The sequence below is a fragment of the Emys orbicularis genome, chromosome 1, assembly GCF_028017835.1.
Source record: "Emys orbicularis isolate rEmyOrb1 chromosome 1, rEmyOrb1.hap1, whole genome shotgun sequence".
Lineage (NCBI taxonomy): Eukaryota > Metazoa > Chordata > Testudines > Emydidae > Emys > Emys orbicularis.
Window position 1 is genome coordinate 98,748,935 of NC_088683.1, and position 14,331 is coordinate 98,763,265.

Genomic DNA, 14,331 nt, shown 5'->3' on the forward strand with positions numbered 1-14,331 from the left:
CCCTTTACCTCATTTGGCCAATGACCTATTCAGCTTTTTTAAGCTTGCCTCAGATGCCATCCCCTTATTTATGTCTCATGTCCCTATACACACACAAGAGAGATTAATTGGTGCCTATATGATTTGTTAAGTGATTATATGAGTAACGTACAGAAGTTGGTATATTGTAGGGCTGTATAACAATTCTACAGGCAGGTGGATATAAACCCCTAGGGAAAGTGGGCACTCACGCACGCACAAACAGTGTGTGTGGGGGGTATATATTTTACAAATGTTAACTGTCTCTAAGAGCACAGGCACTGAAATGTTATCCAAGGGCAAAACAGCTCCTGTGCTTCAGGTATGAACCTACAGCAGAGGGCAGCATGCACAACCAAAGATTGGTGGTGGTTTTGTTTTTTTAAACCCAAGAGCAATTTTTAATAATGCAATCAGCCCTGATGAAAGGCACTAGCTGTTTTACCCTCCCGTTGGCTTTTTTGCCCCAAGAGCTGAAGTCCTTACACACACATAAAGGCTTCAGGGCAAAATCTAGAGGCAGCAGCAGTGTTTAGGCCCATGAGGACTTTACCATGGAGAAACAGCTTCTCTTAGTGGCAGAGGAGTGGGCCCCCATTTGTGCTCCTCTCTTGGCCCATGTCAACAGTGGAGGTTAACATGACTGCTGCTGTCTTAAAGGACAACGTCACAACTTCTTAATCAGTCAGACTGTTGAAAAAAACTCAAGCTGTTAATGGTTCTCTAGCTATTGTAGTGATGGGTGTGGGGGGGAAAGAGGGAACACGTGTACATACAGATGGGCAATGGCTAAGGCACCGGTAGACTTATGGGGAGAGGGGATGACTGTATATGTAGTAGAAGCACAGACTGCGCCTAGAGTTGTTGAACAGGTTCCCAGTTGGTGGGGATTCAGGCCAGCAACTGCGCTTCCTGCTGGGGCATTGCCACTGAAAGGGGATCCTGGTGATTGATAAGAAGTGGGGGGCAGGAGTGGAGAAACAATGGGGGATTTGATGAGAGCCGCTCTACGATACTCCTGAGAAGCCCCCAGAGCCAGCCCTGATCAGAGAGGAAATTGGGGGTTTCCACGGCAACCTGCTCCAGGGCACAAAGGCCCTCCTGTCTACTGGAAGGCAATGGAGGTGTCTCCTCCACTCCAACCCCTGGCTGTTGTAAAAAGGGGTGTGGGCAGAGGGTTCATAATTGCTTCAGAGGGTTTCTGGAAGCCAGGCAGCTGCAGGATCATTTTTATAGAGCAAAGGTTTAATATGATGAGGGGCCACTAAGTAGGGGGAAAACAGCTGCTCCCCTCAATCTTTACACTAGCTTACAAGAACAGGGCTTCTGAGGCGGAAGCACTGAGGGAGAGACACCTCACCCTGCTCAGTGAGCCTAACAGCAAGTTAACAGGCACTGTGCTTCTAAAGAGAGAGGCCAGGGCTGGCTGAGGCAGAGGGAAGGAATAACTACAGATCTAAATGGATGGAAAGGAGGAAGAGGCCGTCTCCCCCCAGCCACAGCAGACTGAACTGTGTAAGGTGGGAAAAAACCCACAATTTGCTTTAAAATGGGGGTTTATTATTTATTTACACAAATATAAACAAAAATAAAAGCCTCTGCAGGTGAAGGAGGAACCAAGGACAATGACAGGAAGCAGGTCAGTCTGTGATAATTAGCTCATCCACACCCCAGTCTTCATAGCTTCCATCTGGCAGGTACCTGCGGATGATTATGGGAATCTTCCGAGCTCTGAAGGGAGGACAGAGAGGTAAATGAAAATGCCAGAGCTTTAATTACACCCTCTCAGCAAGCTACAGGAGTCCAGATGTGCCATGCTGGTGAGAGCTAGTAACTCACTGGTTTTGTTTCATTAGCAGATTTCTGGTGTAGTGGTGGGGTGCTCATGATTGGGAATTACAATGAAAGTTCTTTCCCTTGGAAGGTCAGATCCTATAAGGCGCTGTGCACCCCCAAAGAAGTCAAAAAATGGAGGAGCTCAGCACTTTGCAGTGCTGAATTCTTACACTGGACACAATCTAAAGCCACAGAACATCACAACAGTAAGAGACTGCGCATCCCAAGAGGCATGTGGGAGAGCCAATGGAACTGAAAAATGAAGCTACTGTTCTGACGGACAGGAAACCCACAGTGATAAGTTCTCCACAAACCACTTCAGATAGCGCAATGAGAGTTGTGAAGAATTTCATAAACAACTAACATTTACATAGTATCTTTCATCCAAAGCACTTGATATATTTTATGTATGCACAGAACAGAGATCATTTCCACCACCACCAAAAACGGCTACCTCTAAGTCAGAACGCAGCTGCTGCTAACAGTGCCCAGCAACAGTGCACCACAGTTCAAGACACAAAGTTAGAAAACACTGAATTAAATTTAATCTACATGAGGCATTTTTAAGTCAGCAGAATGTAATTAACCAGATTGGAATTGGGCCAGGACCTGAGGCTTACAACCCTACAGTTTGTGAAAAATAACATGGGATCTTTAATGGTCACAAGCATTCAGAATAATGGTTTTAAGTCTTAACCAAAAGATGGCCTCTCCCGTAGCAAAGCACTTGATTAGCACCATCCTGAGGCATTGCCTTGGTATTGACAGAGCAGAGTGCCCCCTGTCAAGAAACAATCACTACTTCCTACAACACCTCTGATTATTTCCCAGGTCTTGCACTCTACCACTGACCAGAACCAACTCTGGCTGTTTCAGATCAGCCATGAGCACAAACTGAGATGGTACTGGCTGCTGATAAAGGTGAAGGAATGCAGTTAAGATAAGGCTCTCTTATGAGGGTGTAAAGTCTGCAGGACAAACTACAATGAATTGAAGCATAAAAATCCCAACCAAACAAATACACCAGTTCCACTCAAAAACCAGTATCTGATGAGTAAGTGGGGAAATCGTTAGCTATTTGATGGGCCAGTCTGCTAGGTCACAGGCTGTGCTAGGAACTCTGGGCATTTGAAATTCAAATGATGTGTGTCAGTATCCAGATACCAATCCAAAGCTCCACTGCCTGAGAGGTGGTGGGAATCAGGCTAGGCAGCTGGTAGGTGTGTATGCGTGTCTGTCTCTCTCATACCACAGAAGCTGTGGCACAAGGAATTGGGTAGCAGGGAGAAACAGAATACAGGAGGGAACAGGTGGAGGGAGTCAGGGAATTCTTAATGTGACCACCATGTGTTTGTAGTCATTTTAATCTATTAAGCAACATTATTTTTTCAGTGGAAATATGTGAAAATATGAATTTGTCCAAATGGCTACATTTGAATCAGTTCCAATCAGGGACTTTTCCGATCCCAACAAGTTCATGATGGGGCCTTAAGGATCCTGTTAAAGAAAAAATATGAATTCCAATTTACAATAAGTAAAACAGGAAAATGTTGCTAACCAGTAGGACTTTGCAGAAGTTCCTAGGACTGGAGAATACAGACACCCAAGCTACCTGCTGCTGGGAACAGATTCCGAACGGAAAAGAGGAAGGGGGATTCATACTCCCAGGCCAGGAATTCCATTCTAGCCACAAACCTGATTTAGAGGGACACAGATGCAAGGACAGACTGCCTGAATGAACATGGAGATTGTATTCCCCCACTGTTATCAAGAGAGTGCGCAAACTGTAGCCTCGGGAACTAATGGAAATAAACCCTCATCATTGGAGTGTTGACGAGAGGAACGTAACTCTAAGGACATCTCACTGCCAAGATCTCCAGGACTTACTTGAGTTCTTTCATTGCAATCAGCAGAGGATCTGTCTCTCCTTCCAACTCTACCATGACTGGAGCACACATCCTAAGAGGAAGAATATTCACAATCACGAGGGGGACAGAAGGAAGTGGGAGAAATATGCTAAAGCATGTGGGGATACTTGCTTCACAGACATATCTGTTCCCCAGATAAAGTCCAGCAGAATATGAAGGACGGAATGACAGGTGCAATTTTGATTTGTAAGGTCTCTATTGACGTGGAGGACAAAGCTCTTCAGGAATCTCTCTCATCCCAAGACCCTTTCCTATTGCGGCAGTAGCATGTCTGGCAGTTAGTGACAGGGTGCAAGTGGCCACAGGCAGAGTTTTTAGTTGAATGCCCCGCATGGCCCTTCTCTCAGTTTTGCTCACAAGCTCGGATTTGAGATTCACAATGAAGCCCACATCCCTTCAGGGGTCACTTCCCTACATATTTTAATGTGAGGACGGAAAACAGGGACTCTAAAATTAACCCAGTAATAAGTACCATTTATTAGCCAATAAAAGGCACACTGAAATCATCCCCTCACCTCCACACCTATTGGATTTGTTGTTTTGCTGAGATGCTCAATATCTTGCAGATCTTGTTTTGGGAGAAAGAGAGGGGCTGATTTTCTTAATCAGGACTCCTGACTATAGAAAATGTAATGTATTTTTTGGAAGGGATGTCAGAGTGGGGTGTCAAAGATGAGGATTATCTGTAACTTTCCTTTTAAGAGATGGCAGCAAAGGAAGCATGCGCTATTACAGTAGAACCTCAGGGTTACAAACTGACCAGTCAACCACACACCTCATTTAGAACCAGAAGTACGCAATCAGGCAGCAGCAGAGACCAAAAAAAAAAAAAAAAAATAGCAAATACAGTATAGTGTTAAACTACTAAAAAAAGGGAAAGCAGCATTTTTCTTCTGCATAGTAAAGTTTCAAAGCTGTATTAAGTCAATGTTCAGTTGTAAACTTTTGAAAGAACAACCATAACGTTTTGTTCAGAGCGACTAACAATTCGGAGTTACAAACAAGCTCCATTCCCAAGGTGTTCGTAACTCTGAGATTCTACTGCATGTGTGAACTTGGCCACTGGGGGATGCTGCTGGCCTAGATTTGGAATTAAAGACCGCCTGAGTAGATAATGTAGCAACAGGCACCAGCCTGTTTTGGATTCAGAGCCATGATGGACCCACTTCATTGCTCAGAACTTTTTTTTTGCCTTCCAGAGAATTAAAAGAACATGCAAAGAATGGCTTTGCCAAATGATGGCTAGGCAAATAATATCTCTGCAAAGCAATGACTAAGGAGAGATAGAGGAATTGTTTGGGGTGATTTGAAAGGGTATAACCATGAGTAACAGGATGAAAACAAGCAAAGACATTATTTCAGATGGATATCAATAAACTTTCCTAAGGCTGAGATTATTAGGCTGTGGTACAGTCTCCCAAGGAGTGCAAGTCCCATTGACTTGCATAATTTAAAATTAGACTGGACAAAGCAGCAGAGAAAGCAGAGAGCAGTCCTCCACGAACAGCGGGTGGGATGGTACATGAACAGTAGTAGTGCAGTAGTGCTGGGAAGCTAGCCAAGCTGGGGCACCATTGTCCCAGCTGCTGTCCAAGCAAGTAAATGACAGTCCCTGCCCTCAAAATAATTGCAATCTAAAAGTTTAGGTATGTTTTCCATTTGTACTTTCTACAGTCCTATGATATTTGTTGATGAAGACCTCAAATTTCCCCTGGGGTCTTGACTTTTGTAAACATCCTGAGTTTCTCAGCAGAGTTTGGTTTCCCCTTGGGTAAGGAAGGAGATACACCTAGAACACTACTCCCACCCTCCCGTTGCCTTCAGCAGAGAGGGCTGATTACAGATGAGAAATGCCTCCCACTTCAGAAGCAACTGAGACAGATGGCATAAAGGATATGCCATCAGTAGCACTGTCCTGGGTATAATGCTCTAGGAAGGCTGCAGAGACATTTCCAGGCCCTTGCACTTCGCAGCTGGCAGTAGCTATGACACAGAACCTCACAGGGCAGGTGGGTAATCATCAGAGCTATGGAAGATCCCAAACAGTAAGAAAGTAACTTAAACATGGAAAAAACATTTTGAAATGCCATGAGATGCCACTGCCAAGGCTGCGGTGTGGAACAAGTATACTTACGCGATCTGGAGTGCACGAGTGCCCAGGACTCTGGCTCGCTCATATTTGGTCATGTATGGAGTCGTGATCCGCTTCTGATTTGCCTGCTGTCTCTCTCCAGATGGAAGGATTTCTACATTCTCTTGACCCTCCTGAAGAAATAAAGGAATATAAACTATTGTAAGCACACTGAGGGACCTCTAGGTCCTTAATAGATTTTGTCAGACTTTGGAACCATCAAAGAATGAAGGTTTAAAGTCTACACAGAATTCGAGCCAAGGACTTTGAGTAAAGCAGAGTAGAAAGCCCAGTTGGGAAGTGTATATTTATCTGATTAATATACAGAGATACCAAGACTGGCTTTCTGAGGTTCTGGGTCCAGTGCCCTAACAGCTGGTTCTTTGAACTTCCATATTGGAGACTTGGGTTCTAATCCCATTCCTAGTGTCTCACTCTCTAGAGCGCGACAGGACCAAGATCATAGAATCATAGGGTTAGAAGGGACTGCAAGGGTCATCTAGTCTAACCCACTGCCAAGATGCAGGATTTGTAGTATCTAAACCATCCAAGACAGATGGCTGTCCAGCCTCTTTTTGAAAACCTCCAGTGAAGGAGTTTCCACAACCTCCCTAGGCGTCTGTTCCATTATCCTATTGTTCTTACAGTTAGAAAGTGTTTCCTGAGATTTAATCTATATCTGCTATGCTGTAGTGTGAACCCATTGCCTCTTGTCCTGCCCTCTGTGACAAGAGAACAACTTTTCTCCATCTTTTTTATGGCAGCTGAGTGCTCTAGGAGCCGGCACCCTGCAGTGCCATCATAGGGACTTTGGTTCAATTGCCATTCCCAGTCACTAGCTCCTGGATGACAGGAACTTGGGAGTGGTCTAGGAAAAATGTACATGCTGTATAAAAAAGGAGGCTAGGTGAAGCATGTGGGCACTGTGCAGACTGCTATGGGGAAGAAGGGTTTGAGCACTAACCTCCTCTGCGTTCTCCAAGTCATCTAGCCCTTCATCTTCCTCCACATCATCAAAGTCGTCACCATCAAAGCTGTGGGTGATAAAAGACACAAGTTTCAGGTCATACGTCTGATGAAGTGGGTATTCACCCACGAAAGCTTATGCTCCAATACATCTGTTAGTCTTAAAGGGGCCACAGGACTCTCTGTTGCAAGTTTCAGAGTAGTAGCCCTGTTAGTCTGTATCAGCAAAAACAATGAGGAGTCCTTGTGGCACCTTAGAGACTTAAAAATTTATTTGGGCATAAGCTTTCATGGGCAAGAACCCACTTCATCAGATGCATGGAGTGGAAAATACAGGAGCAGGTATAAATACATGAAAGAATGGGAGTTGACACAAGGTCACTTATCGCTCTACAGCCAGATCCCAGCCTATAGGCTGCTGCCGCCCACGTTGGAGATCCGAATGCAGCCCTGCTGCCTCCCCACTCCGCTCCTCTCGGGCCACCCCGCACTGCTCCCTGCTTCTCCCCTGCAATACCGCACCTGCTCCCCTCGACACCCTCCCCGCCTCCACCCATCTACCTGCTCCCCTTGGTCCTCCGCCCCACACCCAACCATCCCCCCGCTCCCCTCGGCGCCCCCCATCCATCCACCCCCACCCATCCATCCACTCCCCTCCGCCCCACCCTCACCCATCCCCCCGCTCCCCTCGGCCCTCCACCCCCGCACCCACCCATCCACCCGCTCCCCTTTGCCCCCCGCTCCCACCCACTCCCCTCGGCGCTCCCCGTCCATCCCCCCACCCATCCACCCGCTCCCCTCGGCGCCCCCCGTCCATCCCCCCGCTCCCCTCGGCCCCCCGTCCCCGCCCATCCACCCGCCCCACTTGCCCCCCCCCGCACTGCCCCGCGTCCCTTGGAATCCCCCTTCACCTCCACCCCTTCGCTGGGCCGCCCCCTGGCGAGACCCGCCTGACCCCTCACCCCGGCTGGACACGAGCCCCCCGCCTCCTTCTCACTTGTCCTCGTTGTCGGACATGCTGCCGGCCGGGCGCGAGAATCTCGCGACACGATACCAACCGCAGACCCCCAGCAGCAGGGAATCGTCACAGAGCAGTCAACCCACGAGCGCGGCGGCTGACCTCCAAGCAGCCACTTCCGGGGTCGGCGCTGACGTGAGCGGAAGTGGACGGCGGAGCGGGTTCCCATGGTAACGGGAGCCGCTAATTCGGGTGAGTGAGAGGATCGAGCGAGGCAGAAGAATTCGCTGCGGACGCCCGAATCTCTGCGCTTCCCTGGACGGGGCCGGGCCACCCGCCAATCAGGGACCGGCACGGGTTTCCATGGAGACTGGAAGATGGCCTTGGCACTTCATTCTCCCCATCTGGTGCATCCGAGCCTCCGATGTGACGTCACCCCATAGGCTTCCCCTCCCATTGGGCGCTGGGTGGCGAGGCCCCGTTGAAGGGGGCATTGCACCGCCCTGGGTGCCCCCCTGTGTGGGAGAGGGCCCGTGCCACATCACAGCATTGCACCTTGGTTGGGCATGAGTGGGGCCACTACTGTGTCCCTGTGGCATCATGCATGTAGTGGCTTGGAGGCGACACCAGGTGCCATTGCACTGTGTGGTCATGGGCCTTGCTTTGTTGCATTATTGTGTTGCCCCACAGCATTGCTCCGGGGGGGGGGAGGGGGGGACGTGGGCATCATCCTATTGCATTACACAATGGGGTGGGTGGGGTGTTGTTTCATGGCATTGCGTTGTGGTGGGGCACTGTCCTGTGGCAATGCAGAGTGGGGTGAGAGGAGTATTGTGCCAAGGTGTGAGGAGTGTCCCCCCGTGGCACTGTACTGTGGAGCAAGGTGTCTTCTCTATTGCAATGGATGGTGGTGTCATCTGTGGTATCACAGATGTGAACTGAACCTACATCACTGCACACCATGTGGAGGGAAAAGGATGTTTTTCCTTCAGCCAGTGGTGGGAGTTGACTGGTGGGAGGGTGCGTGTGTTTGTGTGTGGCAGTGCTAAAGGTCCTTGAAGACTATAGACCAGGGGTAGTCAATAGGCAGACTGTGGGCCAAATCTGGACTGCCAGATGCTTTTGAACAGACCCCGAAATCTTTTTATTTACTCAGGGCCGCCCAGAGGATTCAGGGGGCCTGGGGTCTTCGGCGGCGGGGGGCCCCCGCTGCTGAATTGCCGCCGAAGACCCGGCACTTCGGCGGCGGGTCCCGGGGCGGAAGGACCCCCCGCCACTGGTCTTCAGGGCACTTCGGCGGTGGGTCCTGGAGCGGAAGGACCCCCCACCGCCGAATTGCCGCTGAAGACCCAGAGCGGAAGAAGCTCCGGGGGCCCGGGCCCCGCGAGAGTTTTCCGGGGCCCCCGGAGCGAGTGAAGGACCCCGCTCCAGGGCCCCCGAAAAACTCTCGTGGGGGCCCCTGCGGGGCCTGGGGCAAATTGCCCCACTTGCCCCCCCCCCCCCCGGGCGGCCCTGTATTTACTTATTATCATTATTGTTAGTATTTTTTATTATTTTCCCTGGAACCTGGACCTTGGTTATACCTTGACCCAGAAATTTGGACCTTGACAAAAATAATTGACTACCCCCGCTGTAGATCAAACCAGCTTTAATGAAGATTATATAGGGAGACAAGGTGGATGAGGTAATATATTTTATTGGACCATTGCTAACAATGCTGAAGTCCATGCTCCCACATTTTCACTACCATTGTTACCTGCGCTCTGTAGATTAAAACTGGTGTGGGTATGTCTACTTGTACTACAATTACAGCACCTTAATTTGCGGTGTTAAGGTATTCCAGTCTGAGCAGTGCTTAGTAGGACTGTGGTGGGTTTTAGGGGTTCACAACCTTTCTCAGTTGGAAGCAGGTTTGTGACTGCAACAGAGGGGAGAATAAAAAAGGGCACGGGAGATTCCAGCCAGTCCCTCAAACACTACAGTAACTCTTCAGGGGTCAAGATTTCAATGGATTAGCTATATTTAAATAAGTATTAAGGTTGATTTTGAGGTAGTAGAGACTGTGTAATGGGATCCTAGAATGACTGAGGGTAGTGAAGAGAGAATGTTCTTTTGAGTTGAACCATTAGAAGTTGAATATGATTTACTGACTCCTTGCCTCACTGTCATTTTCAGGGTTTCACAATGTCTTCCCAGGACGGAAGAAGAGCAGCGCCAGCTGTCCCAAAAGGAACCGGTTTCTGGCATTCTCCAGGGACAACTCATTATGGCAAAGAAACAAAAGAGCTGCTGAAAGGTAGCAGGAAGATTGAATGGAGAACAGTGAAAAGGCCATTGACCCCCTTAAACTCATGTCATGCTTCTGGCTTCACTGGATCATTGTATAATAGCAGTATGGACATTTTAAAAAACCAAACCAAAACACTCACACAATTCTCCCCGTGGAGAAGATGAAAGAGAGAATGAAGCACATCTAATAGATGTTAGTCACCTCGCTTAATGCACTACTGGAAGGTGCCCAGGTACCACAGTGATTAGGATGGTAAAAGAACCTACATAGAATAGAAAGAACATTAGTAGTCCATGTTGCTTCTGATGCTTGGAATGCTCTTCCTAAATCCATTCTCTCATCCTTCTTCCTCACCTTATTCAAATAACTCCTAAAGACCCCTTCTGCAGCCCCCTCTCCCCCACATACACACTTTGAACCCCTAAACTGTATATCTGCCTAAACTGACTAAAGCCATCATTGTATCACCGTAACCCATGCCATTCCTCACCCCTCCCTTTCCTGCTTTCTGTTATATTCTCACATCTCAAATCCATCTTTTAGTGTATAAGCTTTTCAGGGCAGGAACCTGTCTTCTATGTATTTCCTGTAAAGTGCCTGTCTAATCCAATCTACCTGTCAGTCTCTCTAGATTTTTACACAACACCTATTGCCAAGCACACTTCTGGGTTCTACAACATACTAAATAATAACCTTGTTCTGTCTCCCTTCTCCAACCGTTGCCAAAGTTGAAGACATAAAACCCCTTTGTTGTACTAATTCCACATTACTACGCCATGTGGGTAATGCCATCCTGATCCCCCAATTGGTGATCAGCTAAAGGATTAGGCTCGAAAGCTCTTATAACTAGTTCCCTTGCTACTCTTACTGCAAATGCTGTTCTCATTTGCTTTCAAATTTGGGAGAACAGTTTTACCTCCACCACAGCCCTTACGTACCATTTTTAAAGCTGGTGTTTCCTTTTGTATGAAGGAGAATGCCAATACTTTTGTAAATTAGGCCACTTATTTAGGTGCGTAAACATGGAGTTAGTAACCTAACTTTAGGCACCCACCTTTGAAATTCTCAGCCTAAATCCCTTAGGAATCATGAATCACTTGGGTCTTTTCCCAAAGGATCTCGATTACAAATATGGAGTTTCCTCCAAAGCCCTTCCCTTCTTTTGTTCTGGTTGCCTGAAGTGGACATGTAGTTCCTCAGGCTGTTTCTGCTGAGTTCTCAGGCTGGGGTCTTTACTGATGGTTTTTGCCTTTCAGTGATGATGGAGGAATCCAAACTTACCAATTTCCAGCAACGCCACCTCATGGACTGCATGAAACGTGAGTGATGCCTCAGCTTTGTCCACCCCCAACCCCCACACATGCACTCTGCCTTGTGCACGTTGCTGCTTATTGATCTTCTGCTCCTAACCCCTGTGTACACCTTACAGCTGCTGTGGTGAAGCATTCACGTGGCCCAGATACATAGATCATTCTTTTTACAGAGGGTATTTGCCTATAGACTGGAGGATTGGGAAGAAATTGGGGAGGGAGTATTTCTTTCTCCTCAGCATTTGGTCCACTGCAGCTGTTCTCATCTCTTTCATCATACAACAGTATCTCTTGAACCCTGCATCCAATCTCCACCATTTAAGGCTAAATTTGGTAGCTATTAATATCCTTTATAAGGACTGGATGGGATTTCCCCATGTAACTGGTCCAGGGAATGAGACTAATACTGGAACTGCATTATGTGGTCCAGGGAAATCACCAAGCCACAGACTTGGCTGTTCCTAACCTGCCATTGTCTTCCCTTCCTTTCCCAGGAGGTGTTTCCCTGCCCACTCACTGCAACCCAACATCCAGCAAAGAACCACAGCTTGCGCAGCCTGCATCCTCTCCACCAAAGCCTTGTCTTTCAGTCACTCTGTTGGCCAGACCTCATCTCCGACCTGCCGAGATCTGCCGGGCAGGCGATGCCTACACCCGAGAGAAATTCAAACCCCGGGCCACTCGTAAGTGAGCAAATTCTGCTAAGGGATCAGTTTTGCCTCCTCTCTTTCCTTTCCTCCCATTTTCCTCCAGTCTCCAGAACACTCTCTCTTATTTGCTTTCCAGCCTCCTTCTTCCTTCTCTCTAATCCACTGGCAGGTGCACAAAAGCCAGAGCTGTGAGGGGACTCTTGACAGCGCCTCCCTTCACTGATGATCACATCCCAACCCTGCCTGCTGGCTGGCTGGCTCATTAACAGAACAGGATTTCACTTTACCTTATTGTGACAAGGCAATTCTCACATAATTTTATGGCTCATAGACTGGTATCAGACCACTGATGTAAATGTAGCTGGGACTTTTGCTGTCAGTACAGTACGTGTAGTGCCTGTGCTGTATATAGGATGCGAATGGGATGTACCATAATAGATATTTCCTGTCCAATTACTTATATAGAATCTCCAGCTGTGTGTGTCCAGGCACAGCTGCCAGCAGGGCCTTGGTGGGGAGACTGTACTTCTGCCTCGGTCTGACAAAGATTTGTTTTCTTTATCTTCCACAGGTGACTTAGAGAGGGAGAAGCAAAGGCTCCAAAATATCTTAGCGACTGGAAAGGACATGGTGGAACAGAAGCCACAGCAGAAGCCAGTGCGGACAGAGGAAGAGGAAATACCTGAACCTGACCGGTTTGAAGAACGTACGTATGGAAATAGGCCAAGGCACAAAGGAAGGCCTTAGATACAGGCCCCTTACAAAAGGCAGGGTGGTGGGCTTTATGCATTAGTGAGCTGAGATTTGTTGTGGCAGGTGGGATGCTGGATTAGACTTTATCTAGACTAGAAAGGTTTGCTGATATAGCTATACTAGTAGTACGGTACCATAGCTATATGGGCAAACCCTTCTAGTGGAGATGCAGCTCATACCGGCAGAAAAGTGCTTTTGGCAGTATAGTTTATACCACTTCCCCCAAATAAAATTAGCTACACTGGCAAAAACATTTTTTTGCTGGTATAACTGCACCTACAGTAGGATTTTTGCTGACATAGCTATGTCAGTTTGGGGTGTGATGTTTTTCACACTCTGAACCAATAAAGTTGACAAAACTTTTAATGTAGACTGGGCCTTAGCTGGACCACTGCTCAGCTTTGGCGTGTAGAATCCTATGGGGGTGATTCCCAACATCCCACTGCACTGAATAAGCTTTTAAAAACACTCCCCGGCCCCAAATCAAGCTGTATTTCCTATAGGCTGGGAAGAGAGAGAAATAAAGAGATGGCTATTTCTATCCTTAAATGCAGGGGATGCTAAGATACTGTGGTGATGAGGGCAAAGTCAGAGTCATTCTAGATATTACGCCCCCCCTCCATTCTAACAGGGCTGGGAAGTGGGGAGGTCAGAGTTCAGGCAATGCTGGTGTGTCCCCACTTTGACTGGTTCTGTGCATGTCTCTTTCTCTTGTGCTCAGTGATGAATGAAATTCAGGAGCGGAAGGAATTCCTGGCAGAGATGGAGGCTCTGGGCCAGAGCAAGCAGTATCGAGGGATTGTCCTCACTGAAATCTCACAGGTACCTTGGGAACCCCTCTGGCCTCTGCAGCATGTTGGATTGAGGGAACCTTGGTGTTGGAGGATCTGAGTTCTAGGGTTTCTATCCAATAACTAGATGTGGCCTAGATTTGGAAGGAGGAGAGCCCAGCATTTTCTCTCAGGCGATGAGGTAGAAAAAGAGGGATGAATTTAGGAGGTTGGGGCGGGAGAGAGGCCTCCAGCCCCTCTGTCATTTCGGTATGTAATTTCACTGGGGAAGAGGATCCTTTCTTCTCAGGTTTGGCAGGAAATAGGAGTTTCTGGCATTCTCACCAATTCATCCTTTTTGTTCTGCTCTTTGCAGAAACTGCGGGAGATGGAGATCATCGATAAGAAGAGGAGTAAGGACATAAGAGAGGCAATGGCAAAAATCTTCCCTGTGGGGAACAAATCGGATCCCAATAGCTAGACCAAAACCAGACACCAGAGCAGACCATTCCCACCCCTTCTTTCCTTGTCCTTCCAACAGGGCTGGGCCTCCTCCCTAGAATGGTCACAGAACTGGTCTACGCCTATCCATCTAAGGCAGATCCTCTCGGAGGAATGTCAGTAGCACCTGTTGCATAAACCCAAGAGGGCAGTAACTATTTATGCATAGTACAAAACAGGAGAAAGTCTTTGCAAAATCCTACCAACACTGATTAGTCTC

General features: G+C 47.9%; 2 protein-coding genes across 2 annotated transcripts; one reads left to right on the forward strand and one right to left on the reverse strand.

Annotated features, from left to right (window-relative positions):
* Positions 1-1,567: 1,567 nt before the first annotated feature.
* On the reverse strand, positions 1,568-7,981 carry POLR2F (RNA polymerase II, I and III subunit F). Its single transcript, XM_065412087.1, has 5 exons — positions 7,877-7,981; positions 6,878-6,947; positions 5,917-6,047; positions 3,742-3,813; positions 1,568-1,749 (listed from the first exon to the last, which is right to left on the reverse strand). Exons 1-5 carry the CDS (start codon positions 7,894-7,896, stop codon positions 1,659-1,661), a joined length of 384 nt encoding a protein of 127 aa, XP_065268159.1. The 5' UTR covers positions 7,897-7,981; the 3' UTR covers positions 1,568-1,658.
* A 233-nt stretch (positions 7,982-8,214) lies between these two features.
* On the forward strand, positions 8,215-14,091 carry C1H22orf23 (chromosome 1 C22orf23 homolog). Its single transcript, XM_065423818.1, has 7 exons — positions 8,215-8,244; positions 10,013-10,133; positions 11,384-11,446; positions 11,932-12,120; positions 12,659-12,793; positions 13,562-13,662; positions 13,987-14,091. The coding sequence occupies exons 1-7, from the start codon at positions 8,215-8,217 to the stop codon at positions 14,089-14,091; spliced, it is 744 nt and encodes a 247-aa protein (XP_065279890.1).
* The last annotated feature ends 240 nt before the right edge of the window (positions 14,092-14,331 follow it).

Coding starts and splice junctions, on each gene's coding strand:
- POLR2F (XM_065412087.1), bottom strand. CDS start 7,896: ATGTCCGACAACGAGGACAA. Junction 6,048..6,877: donor ACTTGGAGAACGCAGAGGAG/GTTAGTGCTCAA, acceptor TTATTTCTTCAG/GAGGGTCAAGAGAATGTAGA. Junction 1,750..3,741: donor ATTGCAATGAAAGAACTCAA/GTAAGTCCTGGA, acceptor TCCTCCCTTCAG/AGCTCGGAAGATTCCCATAA.
- C1H22orf23 (XM_065423818.1), top strand. CDS start 8,215: ATGGCCTTGGCACTTCATTCTCCCCATCTG. Junction 11,447..11,931: donor CCTCATGGACTGCATGAAAC/GTGAGTGATGCC, acceptor TTCCTTTCCCAG/GAGGTGTTTCCCTGCCCACT. Junction 13,663..13,986: donor TCCTCACTGAAATCTCACAG/GTACCTTGGGAA, acceptor TGCTCTTTGCAG/AAACTGCGGGAGATGGAGAT.